Source organism: Aegilops tauschii, chromosome 4 (assembly GCF_002575655.3).
Source record: "Aegilops tauschii subsp. strangulata cultivar AL8/78 chromosome 4, Aet v6.0, whole genome shotgun sequence".
Classification (NCBI taxonomy): Eukaryota; Viridiplantae; Streptophyta; class Magnoliopsida; order Poales; family Poaceae; genus Aegilops; species Aegilops tauschii.
The window spans coordinates 408,285,789-408,311,243 of NC_053038.3; the positions used below are offsets into that span (position 1 = coordinate 408,285,789).

The 25,455-nt window shown below is 45.1% G+C and overlaps 1 protein-coding gene across 1 annotated transcript; it reads left to right on the plus strand.

Annotated features, from left to right (window-relative positions):
- The first annotated feature begins 16,727 nt into the window (after positions 1-16,727).
- Positions 16,728-17,838, plus strand: LOC109733261 (anaerobic nitrite reductase GLB1). The gene is made up of 4 exons (XM_020292457.2): positions 16,728-16,971; positions 17,067-17,181; positions 17,283-17,399; positions 17,528-17,838. The coding sequence occupies exons 1-4, from the start codon at positions 16,856-16,858 to the stop codon at positions 17,666-17,668; spliced, it is 489 nt and encodes a 162-aa protein (XP_020148046.1). The 5' UTR covers positions 16,728-16,855; the 3' UTR covers positions 17,669-17,838.
- The last annotated feature ends 7,617 nt before the right edge of the window (positions 17,839-25,455 follow it).

Below are 25,455 nucleotides of genomic sequence, written 5' to 3' on the forward strand. Positions count from 1 at the left end.
CTTGTTGGATTCTTATTGCCTCTTGTGCAGTTTTCTTTGGTATCACATTATGGGGGAGTAATGTGCTATGTGCAAATTACAAGCCTAGAAATAATTTACATTTGAGATATTGTCACCTAGAATTGATATTGTAAATTATCTTGTCCCTAGGTGGCATGTTAGCTCTACAAGTTGCAATTTGCTTTTGTGTTTGGTGTAAAGATGATGGTGGATATCTTAGAAATCTATCACCAGAAATTATTTCCAAATACTTCTTGTCTCTTGACAATTGGTAATCATTTATGTGGTAGAAATTGTTGATCATCCTTACATTGGCCTTTGGTTTTATTTGCCTTATCTCTTGCCTAGGATTGTTTCAACTCCCGTTGTCTTCCATGCCACTTGTGGATCATGTTTATTTCTTGATCTTGTCTAGTGCGTCTATGGATATAGTGAAAGCGATGATCCCATATTGTGCATTTTGCATTCAAATGCAAATTCTCTATAATGTACAACTCTTGGGGGAGCTATCCTATTTTCTTTGGAACACTCATCTTGTGATCCTTATCAAGTGTGTGTTGGTGGAAGACAAGTCGTTTCTTTTTCGTACTATGTGCCATCATGAAACTTTGTAGAGGTCTTGGTTCGTTAGGAACCTTCCTCTCTTTTGGGAGTTTGGTATCTTCCTTTTAGTGTGTATCAATGGATATCTCATTCCTTGATGTATCTTGTAATTGGTATCCTTCAAGTGATAAGTTCTTCTTTGAGTATCTTATTTTCACTTGGTATCTTTTCTTTTGGGATCCTATCAACCATGTGTTGATTTGGTCCTTGAAGTATAGAGCATGCATATTGACCTTATGTACATTCTTCGCCATGCTTTCTTTCTTTGACCCAATATATAAGGGGAACTCCACCAAGTCTCTAATTGGCTAAGATGTGCATGAAATTATATTTCATATCTATATGCACATATCTATGTGGAGTTTGTCATATGTATTGTTGGTTTGCTAACTCTTTGGTCCCAATGAGTTTGGGTACCATTTTGTTTGTGGTGTTGTTCTAGGAACAACTAGAGATGCACTAGATGCTCGGCTCATTCAAAAGGAAGGTGGTGTCACCATGTTCTTATTGGAGTCAAGCTAGGATGTTCAATGAACTACTATCATTTACAATTGGTATCTACTACATCCTTCCAATGCTATCTCGGTAACAAGTATCTACTCATGCATACATTTCTTACATACAACCTTGTGTAGGTTGCATCATGGCATGAATTTCTTGATTAGTTCTTGTGATACTTGTTTCCCTTCTCAAAGCATCTCAACAATGATCTCTTGTTGATAGTTGTGATGTATTTGATGTTCGTTTGGTTGAAGCTCATTTATATACTACTCCCTCTGTTCCAGAATATAAGGTGTATTGGTTTCCGTGCAAGTCAACCATTTGAAAGTTTGACCAAGTTTATAGAACGAAATAGAAACATCTAAAATACCTAATAGATAAAATGTGAAACTAGCTTTCATGATCAATAAAATGATATAAATTTTATATTGTGGATATTGATATGTTTTTCTAAAAACTTGATCAAACATGCACTCGTTTGACTTTTGAAAAAATAAATACACCTTATATAAAGGAAGGGAGGGAGTATAAGATAATATTAAGCCATGCTCTATATGGTTTTCAAGCAAAGATCTTATCAGTATATTTTATGACTTCCGTTTGGGTATCCTATTCTTTCCTTGAGTAACCATTTCTTGTGTGCATCCTTCTTTGTGGATTGATATCATCATGATTTTCATCTACCTATAATCTTATACACTTGAGAGAAGTTACATCTTTAGTGGATATCCTTATTCTTTCACGTCCACGTTTCTTTCCTTTGTATTTCCTAGGCGGCTCCGTGAAAGGATTTGTCTTGAGTGCGGATCTTATATCTTTGCATCTTGTTGCACTCTTTTTTGGTGAAGATTTTTTCCTCTTGCTTTCCATGATGAGGATTTTGCCAATTCAATTGGTATCCCTCCTCTTAACGAAGCTTCCTTTTATATCTTCACCACGGGTTGTCACAAGCATAGGTTCTCTATATGCTTATTAGTGAGCTTGTGAACCCATTTGCGAGTTGTGTGTGGGAATGACAGGCCTTGCACCTTGTATCTCATTCATTCAAGACTATATTGATGCTTAATGCTCATCCATACATTAGTCTTCTAAAGTGCATTGCCTTGACTCACACACATCGGTTTTGGTTGAGCCTATTCCTAAGTTGCCTCTTTTACATGTCGCTCAACCATGTGTTTGTTGCAAGTGCTAGGCTTAGTTCCCTACATGCTCACTTGAACTTGTTGTAAGTTTCTATTGATTTTGGGTGAGCTATGATCCTATTTTGTGCACTTTCTATCTAAATACAAAATTCTTGTTTGTGCACAAATCATGGGGAGCTTCTCTAGTTTCTTTAGAACACTCCTTTGCTCGTATGATAATATCCTTTATTCATGTGGCTCATAGGATCTTTGGTCTAGTTGGTTCAGTTGATATCCTTTGATTGCTTGCTTCAATTGGTATCTTTTGATTGCTTGATTGCTTGTGTCTCTCTTTGTTACGTCTTCGTGGCATATCATTCTTTAGCAATCTTTGTGCCTCAATATAGTTTGTCTTCCTCCAAGTATTTACCTTTGGATATGTGTATTGCATTCCACTCTCTTGTTGAGAAATACACAATTTGTGGAGGACCACAATTTATATTGGCCTTCTAAGCTTTTCGCCCATTTTGGAAATCGATGCCAATGGGGGAGAAGTTTCAGAGAGTTTTGTTGAGATTTAGAGAGTTATTTATTCTTGCTTTGGTTTTGTTCCTAAGCATTTGCATCTCATATGCATGCATTATTGGCTGTTGCATTGCATGGTGGTGCATAATTCCTTATATAACTCTCTTGAAAGTGATTGTCATCAATTACCAAAGTGGGGTAGATTGAAAGGACATGCGGTGTCCCCATGTGTGGTTTTAGTAATTGATGACATTCTCTATGGACTAATGGTTGCATTGAGTTATATTTGAAGGATTTGTCCATAGGAATTTCTTGAAGTCCATGTGTTGGTTTCAAGGAGTTTATGTGTTGACCAAGGTGCTATGAAGGAATTATCCAATGATTGGTCATGTGAGAGTTGAGCTTATTGCAAGCATGTCTTGAAGAAGAAGATTGTGTGATCATTAATGCTTACCTTCAAGGCATCATCCAAATGAAGAGAGTTGGAAAGGTTCAAGGTTGATCAAGACTAAGTCAAGAGTGAATCAAGTTGATCAACTCACAAAGCGTAGAAGATGTACCGAGAGGGATCAAGTGATCCCATGGTATGGTATGCATTGTCCATTACGCTTTGTGTACTAACCCATGATCTACGTGTGAGTTCTATGTGGGGTTAGGTTTGTTTCCATGGGTTTGCATCAAGAGTAAGATCTCGTACAACCCATTGATACGTCTCCAACGTATCTATAATTTATGAAGTATTCATGCCATGTTTACTATTGTTTTATATGATTTTGGTATGACTTGATTAGAACTAACCCGGACTGACGCTGTTTTCAGCAGAACTACCATGGTGTTGTTTTTGTGCAGAAATAAAAGTTCTTGGAATGCGCTAAAAATCAACGGAGATTTTTTTGGAAAATATAAAAAATACTGGAACGAAGAGTTACCGGAGGGGAGGCCCGTGGGCCCCACGAGGGTGGAGGGTGCGCCCACCCCCCTACGGCGCGCCCCCGTGCCTCGCGGACTTCCCGTGGGCCCCCTGACTTGTTCTCGACGCCAACCTCTCCTATAAATGCCCAAACCCCCAGAAAATAACCTAGATCAGAAGTTCCGCCACCGCAAGCCTCTGTAGCCACGAGAAATCAATCTAGGCCCTCTCTGGCACCCTGCCGGAGGGGGTCATCATCATCGGAGGCCATGGAGGAGGATCCCGGAGGGGCCATCATCGCCATGAAGGCCAAGGACCAGAGGGAGAACCTCTCCCCATCCAGGGGGGAGACCATGGAGGAGGAAGCACAAGGGGGAGAACATCTCCTCCTCTCTCTCGATGGCGCCGGAGTGCCATCGGGAGGGGAATCATCACCGTGGTGATCGTCTTCATCAACATCACCAACCTCATCTCTTTTACGCGGTCCACTCTCCCGCACCCCGCTGTAATCCCTACATGAACATGGTGCTTTATGCCACATATTATGATCCAATGATGTGTTGCCATCCTATGATGTTTTGAATAGATATCCTTTGTCTTTGGGTTGATTGATGATCTAGATTGGTATGAGTTGTATGTTTTATTTTGGTGATGTCCTATTGTGCCCTCCGTGTCGCGCAAGCGTGAGGGATTCCTGTTGTAGGGTGTTGCAATACGTTCATGATTCGCTTATAGTGGGTTGCTTGAGTGACAGAAGCATAAATCCGAGTAAGGGGGTTGTTGTGTATGGGATAAAGGGGACTTGATATGTTAATGATATGGTTGGCTTTTACCTTAATGATCTTTAGTAGTTGCGGATGCTTTCTAGAGTTCCAATCATAAGTGCATATGATCCAAGAAGAGAAAGTATGTTAGCTTATGCCTCTCCCTCATATGAAATTGCAATGACGACTACCGGTCTTGTTAACAATTGCCTAGGATAATTCCGCACACCGACCCATAATTATTCCACACTCGCTATTTATAATATTTAGTAATACATTCTAACTTTATGATAACATCACCTACTTTTAGGTTTTAGCTCTCCGATATCATGGAAACTTATCCTCTTCATACCCACAACGTAGTTTTATCTCTCGTTTCTAGTTGGAAGCAAACGTTCGGTGTACGTAGAGTCGTATCAGTGGCAGATAGGACTTGAGAGAATATTGATCTTACCTTTAGCTCCTTTTGGGTTCGACACTCCATACTTATCACTTCCACCATTGGGAATTGCTACGATTATTCCCTGCACTTGGGGATTATCAAGCTCTTTTCTGGCGCCGTTGCCGGGGAACAATAGCGTGGGGTTGATATTCTTGTGTGTGCTTGTTTGCTTTCTTCAGTAAGTAGATTTTGCTTTTCCTTTTGATTTCTGTTTAGTTGTGGGTGAAACATACAAAGAAAAATTTAAAAGAATGAAAATACAAAAAAAATTACTAGCCTATCTTGCCTAAAAAGTTTTTCAATAAGAGAAGTGATTGGAAGGTTATGCATTGGAGAAGTGAGGGTCGACCTTGAACACTTGTGTTCATGCTCATGGAAACAATGTAAAAAATTTCATGGAAGCTTCTCTGAAAATAATTATCCCCTTGTATATATCCACTGTATTATAAAAATAATGTGCCAAGCTTCGGTTTTAGGATGATTAGATTGCTTGTTTACTATGTGCAGTACAAAAACAGAAACTTTGGCTATAGCGCGTGAAGTTACATTTTTTACTGGAAAGTCTAATGGGTATGAAACTTTTTGAACATTTCTTCTGTACATATTTTTTAAATTGTCATATTTTTTTGAATTTTTTGGAGTTACACAAGTTTACTAAATTTCCAGATTACTACAGATTGTCCTGTTTTGACAGATTCTATTTTTTATGTGTTGATCGCTTATTTCGATGAATCTATGGGTAGTATCGGGGGGTATGAACCATGGTGAAGTTGGAATACAGTAGATAAAGTGCTAATATGAAATTGGAATGAGTTTGCACCAGTACCTAAAGGTAGTGATTTGCTTTAGTATACTAACGGATCTCACAAAGTTTTTGTTAAGTTTTTGTGGATGGAGTGTTCGAAGAATGAGGAGTTACTGATGTGAGAAGAATAAAGAGAGGCAAGAGTTCAAGCTTGGGGATTCCCAAGGCACCCCAAGTAAATATTCCAAGGATACTCAAGCATCTAAGCTTGGGGATGCCCCGGTTGGCATCCCATCTTTCTTCTTCAACAATTATCGGTATACCTAGGTTTTTGTTTTGTTCACATGATTTGTGTCCTTTGTGTTTTTCCTTTTCTTTAAGAACCATGCTAGTATGAGATATCCCTCACTTATATCTTTTGAGTATGACCTTATAGAATGCTCTTGGTGCTTCACTTAAATCTTTTGAGTATGGTTTTATAGAATGCTTTGTGTGCTTCACTTATATATTTTGAGCTTGGATATTGGTTAGTCTATATTAATTATAGAATTCTCCATGAACTTGACTTATATCTTTTGGAGTATGAATAATACTATCATCTAAAGTGGATTTGGAAGAGTGTCGACTTTAGTTAGTAATGATTCCACTATTTCGGAAGAGGTTCCAATTGATTATGAGAACAAAGTTGCTATCTATAATGATTATTGTGATGACATGTATGCTATAAAGAATAATGTTAACCATGAAACTTGTCATCATGATTTAATTTTCAATTGGATTATGCCTCACATGACAGTTATTTTGTTGAGTTTGCTCCCACTATTCCGAATGAGAAGAATTTTGCTTATGTGGAGAGTAGTAAAATTTCTATGCATGTTGATCATGAAAAGAATGCTTTATGTGATGGTTATATTGTCGAACTCATTCATGATGCTACTGAAAATTATTATGAGGGAGGAATACATGCCTGTAGGAGTTGCAATAATATCAAGTTTCCTCTCTATGTGCTTAAAGTTTTGAAGTTATACTTGTTTTGCCTTCCTATGCTAGTTGATTCTTGTTACTAGAAATTATGTGCTCACAAAATCCCTAGGCATAGATTTAAATGTGCTAGTCATATTCTTCATGATGCTCTCTTTATGTTTCAAACCTTATCTTTTATGTGAGCATCATTGAAATCATCATGCCTAGCTAAAAGGCATTAAACATGATCTCTTATGTTTTAAACCTCATCTCTTTTACGCGGTCCACTCTCCCGCACCCCGCTGTATTCCCTACTTGAACATGATGCTTTATGCCACATATTATGATCCAATGATGTGTTGCCATCCTATGATGTTTTGAGTAGACATGCTTTGTCTTTGGGTTGATTGATGATCTAGATTGGTATGAGTTGTGTGTTTTATTTTGGTGCTGTCCTATTGTGCCCTCCGTGTCGTGCAAGCGTGAGGGATTCCCGCTGTAGGGTGTTGCAATACGTTCATGATTCGCTTATAGTGGGTTGCTTGAGTGACATAAGCATAAACCCGAGTAAGGGGGTTGTTGCATATGGGATAAAGGGGACTTGATATGTTAATGCTATGGTTGGCTTTTACCTTAATGATCTTTAGTAGTTGTGGATGCTTGCTAGAGTTCCAATCATGAGTGCATATGATCCAAGAAGAGAAAGTATGTTAGCTTATGCCTCTCCCTCATATGAAATTGCAATGACGACTACCGATCTTGTTAACAATTGCCTAGGATAATTCCGCACACCGACCCATCATTATTCCACACTCCCTATTTATAATATTTAGTAATATATTCTAACTTTATGATAACAACACCTACTTTTATGTTTTAGCTCTCCGATATCATGCAAAGTTATCCTCTTCATACCCACAACGTAGTTTTATCTCTCGTTTCTAGTTGGAAGCAAAAGTTCGGTGTACGTAGAGTCGTATCAGTGGCAGATAGGACTTGAGATAATATTGATCTTACCTTTAGCTCCTTGTGGGTTCGACACTCCATACTTATCACTTCCACCATTGGGAATTGCTACGATGATTCCCCGCACTTGGGGATTATCACCCATGGAGGATGACATCAAGTGGTGATCGTCATCAAGATTGTGGTGTGCAAGTTCAAGTGTGGAGCATCACGAAGAGATCATACTTGAAGCTTGCCATCCATTACAGTGTCAATGGACTCGTGAAGATGTGCCAAAGAGAGGCTCACCCATAGTAGAGTATGGGGGAGCAATCAACTAGTCTTCATCGAGCGAACACAATCAAGAAAGGTGGTCCAACTTGAGGGAGTCAAGATCGACATCATCTAGCTCAAGTGGACTTCGTGCAAGGCAAAGGTTTGCCTTTGATAGGTTTTCTATTTTACCGGTCTCATGGTGATAGTTTGGAGACCGAGTTATAGGATCGATAGCCGTACTATCAAGGGGGGCTCTCAAGTGAGTAGCTTCATCGTATGGTTCATCGAGAGCTCAAACCATTGCATCCTTGCATCATCTTTCTTGATTCTTATTTGTACTTTATATTTTTGAGGTTTTAGAGCTTGTGGTTATCTTAGTGACAAGCTCTAGTACATCAAAAACGGATTTCATATGCTTCCTCTATTGCGTTTTTGGTGTTGGAGGTTTTACCGGTCTTATTCGAGGAAGGGTTCTCACCATTTTCCTATGGGACTTTTCTCCTTTGCTTTTTATTGTTATTTCTATCAATATTGTGTTAGCCCATGTCGTTAGCTTTCCAACAAACTTGGTTTCTTTGAATTTGGAGTCTGTTTACAAAAGTTGTGGCAGTTTTGGTGTCCTTAAAAGGCTGCAGCGGTACTACCGCGGCTACTACCGCTTGGAGCGGATGTAACTTTTTACAACCGCTCCAGAGCAGTAGTACCGCGGCTACTACCGTGGCTACTTCCGCTCCGGACCAAAATCTCGTATTAAGTCTAGCGGTGGTAGGCACGGATTTATTTTTTTAGTACCGCTCGCAAGCAGTAGTACCGCTACCCCTAGCGGTAGTACCGTGAGGACGAGCGGTAGTACAGCTCCGGCGGTTCTACTGGCCTTTTGCCTCCTCGTTGTTGTTTCTCAAAGGGCTTCCACCGCCCTAGCGGTAGTACCGCTCCCATGAGCGGTAGTACCGCTCCCATGAGCGGTAGTACCGCTCTGTGCGGGCTGTGAGCATAACGGTTGGATTTTCCCCACCTATAAAAGGGGGTCTTCTTCCCCAATGAACCTTATCCTTTGAGCTCGTGTTCTTCCCCCATTGTTGACCTTCTTCGAGCTTGCTATCTCTCAATCCCTCCATGGATTCTTTCTAGTTTTGGGGGGAAAAGAGAGAGGATATCTAGATCCACATTTCCACCAATCACTTTCTCCTCTATGTGAGGGGAACCCCTTGGATCTAGATCTTGGAGTTCTTGGTGTTCTACTTCTTGTTCTTCCTCTCACTTTCCTCCCTAGAATTAGTTGCTTTGGTGGGATTTGGGAGAGAAGGACTTGGGCACTCCGTGTGCCCTTGCCATTGCATTTGGTGCATCGGTTTGAGTTCTCCACGGTGATACGTCAAAGTTACAAGTTGAGAAGCTTATTACTCTTGGGTGCTTGGTACCCTTGAGCTTGTTCCTCTTGGGTGCTTGGGCGCCCTAGACGTTTGGTGGTGTTCGGAGCTCAATCATTGTGGTGTAAAGCTCCGGGCAAGCGTCCGGGTCTCCAATTAGGTTGTGGAGATCACCCCGAGCAATTTGACGGGTTCCGGTGACCGCCCCCAAGGGTTGCCAAAGTGTACGGGTTCGGTGACCGCCCCCAAGGGTTGCCATTTGTACAGGTTCGGTGACCTCCCTCAAGGGTCCCTTAGTGGAATCACGGCATCTTACATTGTGCGAGGGCGTAAGGAGATTACGGTGGCCCTAGTGGCTTCTTGGGGAGCATTGTGCCTCCACACCGCTCCAAACGGAGATTAGCATTTGCAAGGGTGTGAACTTCGGGATACATTGTCGTCTCCACGTGCCTCGGTTATCTCTTAGCCGAGCCCTTTACTTATGCACTTTACTTTGTGATAGCCATATTGTTTCTTATCATATATCTTGCTATCACTTAGTTGTTTATCTTGCTTAGCATAAGTTGTTGGTGCACATAGGTGATCCTAGTTGTTGTAGGTTTTGTGCTTGAAAAATTAACCGCTAGGTTTATTCCGCATTTGTTCAAGCCTAAACCGTAATTATTTTAAAGCGCCTATTCAACCCCCCCCTCTAGGCGACACCCTCGATCTTTCACTAGGCGTCCCCCTCCCACATATATATAGGTGGGAGGGAGGGAGGAGCAGCCATAGGAGGCGCCCAAGTAGGAGGAATCCTACTTGAAGTCCCTCCCAAGCCGCGCCTCCTACCATATATAACCGAGGGGGAAGGAAAGAGGGGGGGGAGGGAAGGAAGTGGGAATCCTAATCCACACTTCCCTTTCCCTTCCCCCTTTCCTTCTCCTCCTTAGGCCGGCCCATATGGGGGGCGCACCAGCCCCTTGTGGCTGGTGCATTTCCCCTCTTGGCCCATAAGGCCCATATCTTTTGTCGGGGGTGCCCGGAACCCCTTCCGGTGACCCGATAAGTACCCGGTACCCCTGAAACACTTCCGGTGTCTGAATACCATTGTCCTATATATATAAAAATCTTTACCTCTCAGCCATTTAGAGACTCCTCGTCATCTCCATGATCTCATTCGGGACTCCGAACAACATTCGGTCACCAAATCACATAACTCATATAATACTATATCGTCATCGAACGTTAAGCTTGCGGACCCTACGGGTTCGAGAACTATGTAGACATGACCGAGACACCTCTTTGGTCAATAACCAATAGAGGAACCTGGATGCCCATATTGGCTCCTACACATTCTACGAAGATCTTTATCGGTCGAACCGTTATGACAACATACGTAATTCCCTTTGTCCATCGGTATGTTACTTGCCCGAGATTCGATCGTTGGTATCTTCATACCTAGTTCAATATCGTTACCGGCAAGTCTCTTTACTCGTTCTGTAATACACGTGACTAACTCCTTAGTTGTTTTCTTGCAAGCTTATGATGTGTATTACCAAGAGGGCCCAAAGATACCTCTCCGATACTCGGAGTGACAAATCCTAATCTCGATCTATGCCAGCTCAACAAACACCTTCAGAGATACCTATAGAGCATCTTTATAATCACCCAGTTACGTTGTGACGTTTGATAGCACACAAGGCATTCCTCCGGTATCCGGGAGTTGCATAATCTCATAGTCGAAGGAATATGTATTTGACATGAAGAAAGCAATAGCAATAAAACGGACGATCATTATGCTAAGCTAACAGATGGGTCTTGTCCATGACATCATTCTACTAACGATGTGATCCCGTTATCAAATGTCAACTCATGTCAATGGTTAGAAAACCTTAACCATCTTTGATCAACGAGCTAGTCTAGTAGAGCCTCAATAGGGACACGGTGTTTGTTTATGTATTCACACATGTATTAAGGTTTCCGATCAATACAATTCTAGCATGAATAATAAACCTTTATCATGAATAAGGAAATATAAAACAACAACTTCATTATTGCCTCTAGGGCATATTTCCTTCAATCAACGCTCGCCATAATGCTTTGCCAAGTAAAAGAAGTACCCTGTTTTAAACTTGCATTCATTAGGTCGCCATCCGGGAAATATTTGGTTCTCAAGACGGTGGCACATATGAAAATATTTTCTAAGACCTTTGATTACATGTAGTATAACAATTGGGCGAACAAAATGAGAGGGAGGTACCTCTTGCAACATCTGCTGCTATCTAGAGACGCTAGGCCAAGCTGGTTATGTGCAGATCAGCACCTCCTCCTGTGAACAACTGCTAGATTTTTAAGTATATTTGCAACATTATCTTGGAGTGAATTAATCTAAGAGTTCATTTTCTACAACAATCTAATAAATATAATAGTGCATGATCCCAAGATTTAACATAATAAATATTAAGCTAGAGATAATTAACAACCTCAATTGTGTAGTACTAAAAACTGCAGGTGTAGAGGTCTTATCTAGTTTTATCGACCAAGTTAATGGCATACTGCCACATTGAAGTTGTCAATGTCATTGGGAGACAAAAATTTCACATGAGTTTTGCGAGAAAACTAACAAAATTCCACAAGCATGCGCTAGCCGGCTAGGCCGGGTCCCGGCACCGGCTCACGCTGGGGATCTGGCGGATTGGCGAGCCGGATTGAGGGGCCTAGCCTGCCGCAATGTTTTGAAAAGGGATCTAGGTTTCGTTGCCTGCCTGGGGGCCATCCCCCCGACAAAGCTACAATGTATAAAGCTCACGAGAAAAGAGAGAAGATGCCTTACTCTGGATCTACTTATCTGAATGTCCCACGAGCTCCCCTCGGCACTCGAGGTTCGTTAACCATTGGCTTTGATAGGCCGAAATGTGTAATTTTTTTCTCAAGTTGTTGTCAAGCAGGATGTTACTGGTCGTCAAATATGGATGAACAATGGCTCGGGTACATCCTGTATGGAGATACTTTATACCTAAAATTCAAAACGTCTAAGGAAAAGTAACAATTTTTGAAGACCTTTGAGTACATGTATTATAACAATTGGACGATCAAAAAGAGAGGGAGGTTACCTCTTGCAACATCTGCTGCTATCTAGAGACGCTCGGCCAAGCTGGTTATGTGCAAATCATAGCCTCCTCCCATGAACAACAACTAGGTTTTTAAGTACATTTGCAACATTATTTTGGGATTAATTAATCTAATAGTTCATTTTATACAACAATCTAATCAATATAATAGTGCATGATTGTCGGGGGGATGACCCTTGGGTAGGCCCAAGACGGCGAACGACGCTTCGAAACATCGCCAGGGGAGTGCCCCCTGGATGGCTTGAACTTGGCCGGCTGGAATCTGGCTGGGTTGGACCTAGCTGGGTTGAGTCTGGCTGGGCTGAGTCTGGCCGGGTTGAGCCTGGCCGTATTGAGCCTGTCCGGGTTGAGTCTAGCTGGGCTGAGCCTAGCCGGGTTGAGCCTGGCCGGGTTGAGCCTCTCTGGGTTGGGCCCGTCCGGGTTGAGCCCGTCTGGGTTGAGCCATCTTGAGCCCGTTCGGGTTGAGCCCCATCCGGGTTGAGCCGTTGGGTGGAATCTGGGAAAGTCAACTAAGACATCCCGTCGGACCTGCGCGGACGTGACGGCCATGCTCTATAGTGGAGCACTGTAGATGAGCGATGGCACTGTAGATGAGCAGCTGGCACTGTTCCTGCATCATGTGACACTTCAATAGTGTAGTTAGGCCTTGTGGGCCACCCCTTGTCCCCTGGGCACCCTTTATAAGGTGACCCAGGGAGCCCATTTTCCCGAGGCACACTCCCTCTCACTCTTTTGTTCACACACTCACACATGAGGCAGAAAAGAGGAGTGCTCCCAGCCTCCTTCTTCCTCCTCCGGATACAGCTCTAGGAGCAACCTTGTACTGTTACATATACACTGCATATATCATTAGACATGCAGGAGTAGGGGTGTTACCTACACACGAGGGTCCCGAACCTGGGTAAACCACCGCGTGCTGCTTGCCCAATCCCGTCCCTTGATCTGCACTGCAGCCTGGCCCTCACCTCAAGCCAACCCGTGGCATCTGTCGTCTCGCGAACCCACCCGCGAGATAACCACGACAATGATCCTAAGATTTAACATAATAAATATTAACCTAGAGACAATTAACGGCCTGAGTTGTGTAGTACTCGAAATTTGAGGTATAGAGGTCTTATCTAGTTCAATCGACCTAGTTAACGGCATACCCCAAATTGAAGTTATCAACGTCATTGGAACACAAAAACTGCACCTGAGTTTGCCAAAAGACTAACAAAATTTCAGAAACATGTCGGTGTTTTCCTAAAAAACGGGGCAAAATCCTATTTCCAATGAGGTTAGTCCTATGTGATCTGGTTGAGTTGGATCGGTTTTTATGCCAAAAAAAGCACGATATGTCTAGCCTCATAACTTAGTTAACCGTGACCAAATAGGCCAGACCTTTTCTGGCTTCCTGCCCATGGAATGTTCCATCGTCAGCCACTCAGCCTTCGGGTCGACATGAGAGCTCCTTGTTAGTGCATAGAGCACGTAATGGCGAACAAATGTGCATGCCTCCAGACGTCCCTTTGACTGCCCGCCGGTCGGTCTCTTCGGGCCTTAGTCCATACAGAGTAGAGAAGGGAAAAACACACACACACACAAAAGGGAAATTGGAAAAAGGAAAGTTTGCGAATTAAAAAATGCTTTGAATAAAAAAATGTTCATACATTTATAAAATTTGCAAACTTAAAAACTGTTCACGAATTTTGGAAAGTATTTATGAATGTCAATATTTGGAAATTTTTAAAATTATAAAGACTTTGGAAAATGATAATGATTTTTAGAAATGGCTGTGAATTTAAATATTGTTCTAAAATTTAGATGTATTGTTTTAAAAATATAAAACACTTTGGAAATATTATTTTAAAAATTATTTCGAAATTTTAGAAAATATTCTAGTAATACTCAGAATTTAAAAGCAAAGTAAAATAAAAAAATCGAAAAGAAGAAACCAAAAGTGGACCAGTACAAAGGGAAACAAACTGGAACCTTCCGGGGGACAATACTATTTGGTGCTTATTGGTACACACTGCACACGGCTCCAGTTGTCACATCCTTAAGTGGGCCTGCCCATACTGTTCCTTTCTACCGATTTTGCGAAGCTCTTAGAAACATTCGGCCTTATTTATTTATTTTAATGAGTTTTGTCCTTTTTTATTATTATTATATTTTTATTATTTTTACTTAATGTTTTTAATATTTATAAATGTTTTTTATCCATTTCTGAATATTTCTAGTTTTATTATCAATTGGTGAACATTTTAGTTTTATCAATTCGGGAACATTTTTCACATTTGAGAATAATTTTAAAATCATTGAACATTTTTATAAACTGTGAATATATATTTTAAAATTCATGAACAATGTTTAAACTAACGAATATTCTAAATTTCTGATTATTTGTTCAAATTAACAATTTTCAAATTCACAACATTTTTTCTATTTCCTGAACATTTTCTAAAATCAGCAAACATTTCTTACGTGTAGGAATTTTTTTTGGAGGGGAAAAGAACTTTTATTAATCAACCTGAATCAGAGTGATCATAGCCATACCGTTGTTTTAATACAAGCACGACCAATTCTAGCTAGCTGACGATTTACATGATTACTTTCACCTCTAACATCTCTAACCTTCACCTCCCGGTAACTGCAAATGTTGGCTTTTATCTCCGGCACCAAGGCTGCACCTAACGACCGGTTAGTAGACGTTTGCATGATCATGACCTCCGAAATATCTGTCTCGAGGAGTAACAGTGCCAGGGAAGGGGGGGGGGCTGAGGGTTAGCAGGGGCCCCGGCCCCGGCCAACATGAAGATTTTCCCACTACATTAGTGATTACTTGCTGGTAATATGGCATATTGGCATGGTTTGGTTGGCTTTGCGCATCCCCCCATCAAGTTTTCCTGGCTCCGCCACCGTGAGCAGCCCCTTATTCGACCTTCCTAAAATCGAAAGGGAAATAGCTGTGAGTCGGCCATGTAAGCACGGGGGTGCGCATTTACTCGGCACCCCGCGTTGTAGCACTTCAACAGATGATGTAAAATGAATCACCAAAAGGTGGTTCGATTAAATTTACATCATCAAAAAAATGTTCTTTTACATCATCAAAAACATCCGACTCCAACAGATGATGTAAAATAGGACAGCCGCTATGATGTAAAATACCTTGTGCAAATTTTGTTGAACACCTTGTGTGAGAGGTGGAAGAAACCAGGTGGCTGCACGTTGAAGCGTAGATGCTAGTCGCACTGGTGACGAGCGGCTGGGGAAAGCCCTGCCGCGCCTCCTTGACCCCTGCCGTCTGGTGGCTGGCCCTAATTTCGACAATGCAACGGCGGCAACACCGACTGAAGCAGTGGTCGCTCGGCTCGGTCTTGGTGGTCACACGACTACGTGCGGTAGCTGCCGCGGACTCCTATCGGCTGGTGGCTGACCCTAATTTCGGCAATGCAACGGCGGCGACACCGACCGAAGCAGTGGCCGCACGGCTCGGTCTTTGTGGTCACGCGACTACCCGTGGTAGCTCCCGTGGCTGGCGAAAGCCCTCATGCGCCTCCTTGACCCCTGTCGGCTGGTGGTTGGCCCTAATTTCGGCAATGCAACGACAGCGACACCGACCGAAGTACTAGCCGCTCGGCTCGGTCATGGTGGTCACGCGACTACCCGTGGTAGCTCCCGCGGCCAGTAGCCCTACTCCGGACGACGACCATGAGCTGGGGGAGCCATCACGGGCACCGACGCTCCGGCCAACAACCGAATCACGACGCGGTGGCTGTCCGGGCGGCGGGGCTGGGCAGCTGGATAGCGGCGGGGTCAGGGGTGGACGAACTAGCGGCGGCGAAAGATTTTTCCGGACGAAGTCACCGGTGGCAGTAGGTGGGTGGAGGAGCAGGTGCGGCACCGGAAGTTTCAGGAAGCTGGGGTTGCGCGCGTTTTGCTTGAGCGGCCCTATTTTACATCATGAGCAAATTCCGAGTAAAATTTGCATCTACATCATTTGTTGGAGCATCGTTTTTATGTCTTGGTGATGTTAAAATCAGTTATTTTTTACATCTACATCATCCACGGCGGGAAAAGTATTGCGGACACAAACGGCGAGGACTGATTTTTTTGCTTGCCTCTTGGCGTCCAAGAAAGAAACGAGCTTTGCTTGGTTTGACTTGGATTCTTTAAACCCCGCCGCTGTTTTGCGCGCGCCGAGCCGCCCACGTTATTGACCCACTTAGACCTCCGAGCTAAGACGTCGTCGCGCAGTGCGCACGAAACCACCCGCTTCCCTTTTGTTTGCCGCCGCACATAGTTTTCTCCTTGAATTCAATCCAACCATCCGCCACCTCCATGCCTGTTCAGTGCTCCGTATGAAAGATTAGATCATCGATGAGCTAAGCGGACCAACACAACATGGCCACGCCGTCCGTTTCTGGCTCATCAGGAGGTCCAAAGGCCGCGCAAGTCGACCTATATAAGCGCCTCCGCTCCAGCTTGGGATCAAATCACGACCAACACGTACCGGATCTTGACCGACCGAACCATTCAGTGCTCGCGCTCACTCACGCATCATAGCCAAGTTAAGCGGGAAGGAAGGAAGGAAGGAAGCCATGTCTGCCGCGGAGGGAGCCGTCGTGTTCAGCGAGGAGAAGGAGGCGCTGGTGCTCAAGTCATGGGCCATCATGAAGAAGGATACCGCCAACCTTGGGCTCCGCTTCTTCCTCAAGTACGTACACCCTACCGTTTCTTACATGTAGAAGTGCAATGAAGCCCCGACGCATCGATCTCCTTGATATGCATGCTGCGTGCCGGTGCCTCCAGGATCTTCGAGATCGCGCCGTCGGCGAGGCAGATGTTCCCGTTCCTGCGCGACTCCGACGTGCCGCTGGAGACCAACCCCAAGCTCAAGACCCACGCCGTGTCCGTCTTCGTCATGGTAATACACCATGCATCTCCCAACGATGTACTACTATATAGATATGCTTCCATGGCTGACCAATGTGTATGTGCATCCATGTGTTGCGATGAATGGCGCAGACGTGCGAGGCTGCTGCGCAGCTGCGGAAAGCCGGGAAGATCACCGTCAGGGAGACCACCCTGAAGAGGCTGGGCGGCACGCACTTGAAATACGGCGTGGCAGATGGCCACTTTGAGGTATGTTCACTTGCACCGTCAGCCTCGTGACTTGTTATAGGATTATAGCATCGGGTTCGTGTTTGATTTTGCATTGCATTTCAACTTGTCCGCTCACACGCTTCTTCTTCTTCTTCTTTTTGTCACAGGTGACGCGGTTCGCTCTGCTCGAGACGATCAAGGAGGCGCTTCCGGCGGACATGTGGGGGCCGGAGATGAGGAACGCGTGGGGCGAGGCCTACGACCAACTGGTCGCGGCCATCAAGCAAGAGATGAAGCCCTCTGAGTAGCTCATCCATTGTACTCATATCATATGCCACGCAACTTCCGTCCATATCCGTCCAACTTTCGTTGCTTGACCGGTTCACTCATGTCACCATATTGTGTTTGTATTGTGTGTTTACGTGTACTAACGCATATTGTAAAATGGGCATTCAATAAAGGAACAAATTGTGCATGAGATTCACCCCGTTCTTCAGAGTTTTTTTTTAAATAGTACTTCAGAGTTTTTTTGTTTGTTTGAGGAACTCTACTTTTTTTTTCTTGAGAAATCTTGAGGAACTCTACTTTAGAGGTCAGTCTCTAAAGGGAACTCTACTTTAGAGGTTAGTCTTTTTTTTTTGGAGGTCCCTTTGGAGGTTAGTCTTCCGGAATGCAGCTCCTTTCACGGCCCATTGACTAGAACCAGCTGGGCAATACAGCCCACGTCGAGCCCAGATATGGGTCCAGCTGAGGGCAATCGGCTATACAGCCCACCTCTGCCACTGGAAATGTAGCACAAGTTTACGACCCATTTCCTCCTCAGAAAATTACAAATGTGCCCATACAGAAATTATTTTACCAAAAAAAACCTGACTTAGGCTCCACTTGGTTACTCAGTCAATCTCCCGCCAATAATAATCTACTACCTTTGTATCGAAATACTTGTAGCCAGGGAAACTACTACCATTGCCCTGCACGCTCGATGGTGCTGGCTACAACGTACAGACCAAGCCCGGCCGTGGTGTCACCTTCGGATCCCTGTCGATGCAGATACCGCTGCCATCTTTCGGGCCTCGACCACCTGGATGCTTGGCGATGGCCGCGCCTGTTGCTTTTGGATGGACCATTGGCTCAATGGCAAAGCCATCATGGAGATCGCCCCCCACGCTCACCTCCCTTGTCCCACGCCGCCGACGCAACGTGCGGACCGTCGCTGAGAGTCTGCATCTGCGCTCCTGGGTCAGGGACATCCAGGGTGCCCTCTCCCCCACTGCCATGGTGGAATACACCGACCTCTGGCGGTTGCTTGGCCAGGTCACCCTTTCCTCGGAGCCGGATAAGCTAGTTTGGCGTTGGACCACTTCGGGCGCATACTCCGCCAGCTCCTGCTACCTTGCGTTGTTCCATGGCTCGACCCATGCCCCCGCACTGGAAGCTACATTGGAAGGCATGTGCGCCCCTCCGTGTCAAGTTCTTCGCCTGGCTGGCCCTCCAGGACCGCTGTTGGACGGCAGCTCGCCTTGCCAGACACGGACTTCCCCATGATTCACTCTGCCGCCTATGCGACCAGGAGCCTGAAACCATGCACCACTTGCTTATTGGCTGCCCCTTCTCCCGGCAGATTTGGTGTGACTTGCTCGCGTGGTGCTCCCTTGCGGTCCCTCCTCCATCTCTGACAGATGACTTCCTAGAGTGGTGGCACTCTGCTCGCTCCAGCTCTCCTGCGCCGTCCAGGAAGGGACTCTCATCCATGATACCCCTCATTGCCTGGTCCATTTGGATCCACCGCAATGGTTGTATCTTCGACGGGAAGCAACCTTCCACATTGCACCTTTCCAACTCCATTAAGGAAGAAGCTAAAACTTGGGCCAGGGCAGGGGCCATTGGACTCGCCAACGTTCTGCCGTAGTTAGGTAGGGCTTAGTGTGGGCTGAGCAACCCACGTCCCTTCTGCTCGCGCTGATGTGGTCGCCATCCCTGTGTACGACTCACCTCATCACCCCCCTTCTCTTTGCTTTTGCATGTACTCTTGTACTACCTCTTCTTCCTATCAATGAATGATACACAAGCCGTTGCGTATTCGCGAAAAAAACTACAAGTATTTTGGTACAGAGGGAGTAAGCCGTGCATAGCAGCAACCAACGGAAACCGGGCGAAAAGAAAGACCCTCTGAGGCAGGTAATCCACGTACCAGCCTAGGCTCATTTGCACCAGATGATTAGTAAATTCAAAAGAATAGTAAAACAATTCAAAAAAAAACAATCAAGACTTTTTGACATTGAAGATGCTCGGGTGCACTGGTGCGTGCAAAATTTCATGATGAATGGACATTCGAGGAGCTCTTGGATAGTTTTTGGCTTTCAACAGTGTGCCTTTTCAAAGTTTCTTACAAACCCAATTTTTTTTGTGTGGGAGCTGCTTGAATGTCTTCTAACCACCAAATTTTGCATGCACCTAGCACACTAGAGCATCCACAATGTCAATGTTTTTAGATTTTTTTGGCTATTTTTTTAATTTACTGTTCAAGATAGGGAGCATGGTTCGTAACATTTTCCAGTTGTAACACATGCGAACCGGACGAAAAACAACACGAAAATGACAGTAATGCGTTTTGTGTTTCTCGTCGAAAAAAGCAGGGCCGATATATAGCTGATGTTGGGACTTAAATCAGTGAACCAAGCAGACCCTTAGGGATGTTTTTAATGGACTTAATGTATGCTTGTGTTATTTTTATTGGCCCTTAAAACTAACTTCTCCTAAAAATTGCCCCATAAATTTGTGGTGATGTTATAGAACTGACGTTCCCTGGGAGTGATTTCACGAGGGAATGCTCCCTGGTGCGTCAGATTCCACACGCGAATCTTAAAATGGTGACATGTGGCAATACCTGTATACCCTTCCGGGGGAATGATCCCCGTGTGTAACATGACAACCACTAGATGTAGCATGGTAATTACTGGAAACATGTACGATAACGTCTTTGTGTAGCATGGAAATTCAACCTGGCGTAGCACGACAAATCTTCAACATGTGGCCTACTTCCCCCCTTTTTTATTTTTTATAGTTTGGTAATTCTCGATGATGCAGCCTAGCAAATCCCTGAAACGCATTTCAATTATCTTTGTTATAGCATGACAAAATTCCTGAAATGCATCGCAATTTCCGCCGAACTGGGGGAGGAGGAAGGAGCAGGCGATCTGAACAAGAAACACATCGCCCTCCATTCCCTATCCAACGGTTCAGATTACTCACGCATGGGTGCTCCCGCAAAACTGGTGTTGCCAAGAAGACTGCATACATCCATTATTGTAGCCACCTGTGGACAGATCATCCCGCTAAAAGCAGCTATAATTGACCTGCATGCGACGCCGCGGCCGTGGCCATGCTTCATGTGTCCTATTCCGTCGTGTGCCACGACGGCGCGCGCTACCGGCGGTGTCCGGTCTAGATAGCTGTATCGATATGGCTAAAAAGGTTGGTCTCAGTCCTGGTGTCGTGGTTCGGCCACGAAAGCGTTGCACCCTTGTCAAGATCGAGGACTCGGGCAGATTCACGAGTTCGTGCACGTTTTTGTTAACACGTCGAAAGCAAAAGATCAAAGTAAACGTGTATAGCACCTGTAGTTGCCACTCGCAGCTAGGATCTGATCCCGGGTACCAATAGGAACGAGATATATGTGGGTCGGGGTGAACTGGACGTGCCTTGGCGTGTCCGCCTCAGATAGGGCTGGTTATCAGGTGTGCCAGACAATCTGAATGTTTAAGCTGATTTTTTAATAATGGTGGATTTTATCAACTTCAATTGAAGCACCCCTAAAAAGGCTTACAATGAAGCATCACAAGCATAATAAATACACACCTTGCATTTGCATAATTAGGATGCACACAACTAATATCATCACACACATAAAAAAACACACTGACAAATGGCAAAGTCATATACAACCAAAGCTATGCGTAGGCGAGGAAATAAAAACCCTAAATCAATCATATCCGCGATCGACAAACTACACAATAACCATATCAACAGCAATCATCTTATGAAACCACAAAGACGATGAGTTCTTTGAGCGACAACAGTTTTAGAAAGGGAGCGACCTTCAAGCGCCGCCAGTCACCGGATCCAACCACCGAAGGCCGGAATCTAAGTTTTCACCTTGAAGAGCCAGTCCGAGCATGTCCAAGCAATGCCTACAACAAGGTAACGACATAAAAACATCACCATTATCAAGTATAACGTCAAACCTAGACTTTCACCCTGGAGCTCGAGGCCGGTTGCTTGAGTAGCACCACTATTGAAGTAACTCACGTGTTGTCACCACCACTTTTCTGTGATATAGTAGCTCATGCGATGAGATTGCCGTTGTTGCACAACCATCCCTCTGCGTTAAGCCGTCGTCAATAGTTTGCATTTCATCGCATCAACGATTCTCGAGGGGGGAACACTCATGGAGAACCTTCGGTGGACACCGCATCCCAGTGAGGCCACCGACGATCTGACCGGGATCAGCACAAGGTGAGGATAGGAGACGGCGTGTAGCCTTAGGCAGGACGGTTGGAACTGATTCTCCACGCAACTGCCGTATGCCGGCGTCCAACAAGAGACGCGATGAACATCATGCCTTTGATTCCTGGAGATACGACAGGAGGGGGAACCGATGCACGGGTTCCATTTGCTATGTGCCGTCAGGTAGTAGCAGGCGTAGTACGACATTGCTCAGTCAGCAGGGATGCATGCTGCAGCAACCCGTCGCCAGGCTCCAGGTCTGGGAGTCGCATAAGGAGGGAAGGAGGGAGGTCATGGGAGGAGTGGGACACAACCTAGAGACCCCATCGCCACCAGCCAGCCAACAAGAGGCCGCCGCAAGGCAACATCGAGGAGAGAAGCGACCAAAGGATGTGGAGGATGTGGTTTGGGCTGGCTTTGAGGGTTTGGATGGATGACGTTCTTTTATCCAGACGTTTGCGAAGGATTTCAGGGGTGTCCACCCGAACGTTTGAGAAGGATTTAAGAGATCCGGTTGTATTATGAGAGGCACATCAAATGCGGGTGATGCTATCGGTGATAAGGGCATCTCCAGGGCATACCCTTAAGTCGCCCACAAACGTCCGGACCGAGCTGTCCGAATGCTGCAAGCCATCCAACATTGTCCCGCATTTGTTCGCGGACCAGTCTGGGTGTCCATTTTCCTGCAAACCGGAAGCAAACTAGGGGACTTCATAGGAGGCTGGACACCCGCCATGAAGGACTCTGAAACCCCTGGGCGACCCAAAACCGTGGCGGGGCCTGCACATTTGGAGCGGTCCACACTGTTTTCGTGGCAAAATCCCCTTTATCCACCCTCTCCGATACGTTCATGCTACTCTCCACCCCGATTCCTGCTTTTTTGGTCGCCGCCGTTGATGCATGGACCCGTACGAAAGCTACCGGAGACAACAGAGGTGGAGGATCCTAAGAAGGTGGCCGCCCGAAACATCAACTCGGCGACACGGCAAGCCCGCCACCTCAAAGTGAAGGCAAAGAATGTGGAGGCCAACAAAAAGAAGGGTGGAGGGCGAGGCCTGGGAAGTGGGACACCGCCGCCATCGTCATACATGCACACGTTGTCCTAGCTGGAGTAATATCAGCCTCCCTACTTCTACGTCGCCAAGTAGCTCGCCCGACAGTCCCTGGCCTTTGCCTCCGGGCACGTGTCGTGTTACGTCGACGTCCCATTTCGCCAAGTCGGCATCGCAACAACTTGTCTGACCACGGACGTTGGGCGTGGATCAGCTCAGTGCCCGCTCTCTTTTCGCCACTATGTCTCAATTGGGAGAGCCGACATATGAGGATGCACACATGTAGATGTTTGAGATGATCCATGATGGACACAGAGGCTACTCCGAGGACGGGCAAGTGGATGACTCGGAGCCGAAGGTGCATGCCTAGCAGTCAGGCACTTACACCCAGCTGGACCCGTACACCCAGCAACTGGATTCCTACATGATGAGTCAAAATTATGTGATGTTTTTGCCCTTTTTTGAGAAACAGTCCGTTGTTTTATTTAGTTACCCACATGTGGGATTTCGTCTGAAGTTACAGATAAAATGCAGTCTGGTGGCACTACAGGCCACACCTTGCTGGAAACAAGGCCTAACCCTTCTCTCGGGAGCACATGTGCCGCATTATTCCCAGAACGCCTTACCCAAGTGACCTTGTAGTCTTGCCTGGTATTGAGTAGTGCTTTGACCTCCTGAACGATCGCTCCCACCGCCGACAGGTTGCGTTCCTTGTCATTTATCATTGCAGCCACACCTTTGTTGTCTGGACTGCCATCTGCACTGCTTTACGGCAAGCCAAAATGTCAGCCACTTCAGGATCACTTGCACCGTTGAACACACAGCTCGCCGCCCCTCTGAATGCACCAACATGATCTCTGAGAATAATGCTGCCACCTCATCTGTCCTGGCTCTTGGCAAGCGCCCCATCCGAGTTCAGTTTTAGCCATCCATTTTCTGGTGGTTTCCATCGCTCGACCAGTGTCGCGGATGGAACTTTGGGCGGTCGCGCATTTACCATTTCCCACTCATGCACATGCGAGAAAACGGTTTCTACTACAACTCGAGCATCAGCAATCCGTGTGCCATCTCTTGCTTCATTCTTGCTAACCAGAGCCCGTAAACTGCATGGATCATTAACTATTTCTCTTGCTCACTTGCCCCTCCAAACCATTGTAGCAGCTAGGAAGTGAGCCCGTGCTGGGATCCGTCCGAAGCCGGTGGGATCGCCACCGGAACCCCTTTCTCCGAGCTTAAACACTTCCAGAACATGACTGAGTGTGCACATGTCCAGAATCGATGGAGCAAGGTTTCCTCTGTTCCACAAGCCGGACAGAAGACCCCTTACTTGATCTTCCTTTGATGTAGTTCTGATCCAACAGCCAATCCATTTCGGGTAAGTCTCCACATATGAATTTTTGCTTTACCAGGTGCATTTGTATTCCATACCGCCAGCTGTGCATCACAGCTGATGACGAGGGTTCCCGCCGTCCGGACCTCGCTTTATTCATGGACATCCGCAGATGGTACGCTGACCGCACAGTGAACTGGCCACTCTTTGTGTAGTTCCATGCCAAAAAATCAGATGTGCCTGGACCCCCAATGGTTACTTGTTTTATATCATTTGCATCTGAAACAGTAAACATTTCCCGGGTCGTACCTGGGATGTACACCTGACCAAGGGGTCTCATGCTACCTTTTCTTGGGATCTAGTTGGCATGATGAATATTTACCAATGATCCATCTCCTATCCTCCAGACCAGCCCCTCTCTAAGAAAGTCACGTCCATGTAAGATACTCCTGAAAGTGTATGAAGCTCCACTAGGACATGTTGCAGACATAATGCAATTATCCTTAAAATATCTTGCCTTAAGAACTCATGCACACAGAGAAGAGGGGACTTGGAGGATTCACCACGCTTGTTTAGCTAGTAACGCTTGATTAAAGGCTTCAAAATTTCTGAACCCAATACCGCCCTCGCTCTTTGCCAAACACATCTTGTCCCACGCAATCCAATTCACCTTCTTTTCACCATTGGCTTCGCCCCACCAGAATTTCAAAGAGATTGAAGTCAAGTTCCGGCACATCTTCTTCGAGAGCTGGAAGCAACTCATGGTAAAAGTCGGTGTTGATTGCAGCCCTGATTTGATAAGCACGTCTCTTGCTTTTGTAGATAGTCCTTGCCCTTTCCATCTAGAAACTTTCCCAACTGAACTTTCTCTCACATATTTGAAAGAGCCCTCCTTCGACTTTCCAACCACTGTTGGTAGCCCCAAATATTTTTCACTCAATGCTTCAGACTCAATGCCTATGGTTTGCTTAAAATGTTCCTTGTCCTCCTCCTTACACCCCTTACCAAAAAATATAGCATATTTTTGTAGGTTTACTTTGTGACCCAATGCCGCCTCATAAGTATTCAGTATGTTCTTAAGGGCTTGAAGGTTAGTGGTTGTTCCTTCAAGGAACACCACACTATCATCTGCAAACAACAAATGAGTAACATGGGGGCCAGTGCTCCCAAAACTAACTCCCTTTATATCAAGCTTTCTCTTTCGGCA

Bases quoted from the DNA above. Each gene is read 5' to 3' on its own strand.
- LOC109733261 (XM_020292457.2), top strand. From the start codon at position 16,856: ATGTCTGCCGCGGAGGGAGCCGTCGTGTTCAGCGAGGAGAAGGAGGCG. The intron at 16,972-17,066 runs GTACGTACACCC...CGGTGCCTCCAG, and splicing joins GGGCTCCGCTTCTTCCTCAA to GATCTTCGAGATCGCGCCGT. The intron at 17,182-17,282 runs GTAATACACCAT...TGAATGGCGCAG, and splicing joins CCGTGTCCGTCTTCGTCATG to ACGTGCGAGGCTGCTGCGCA.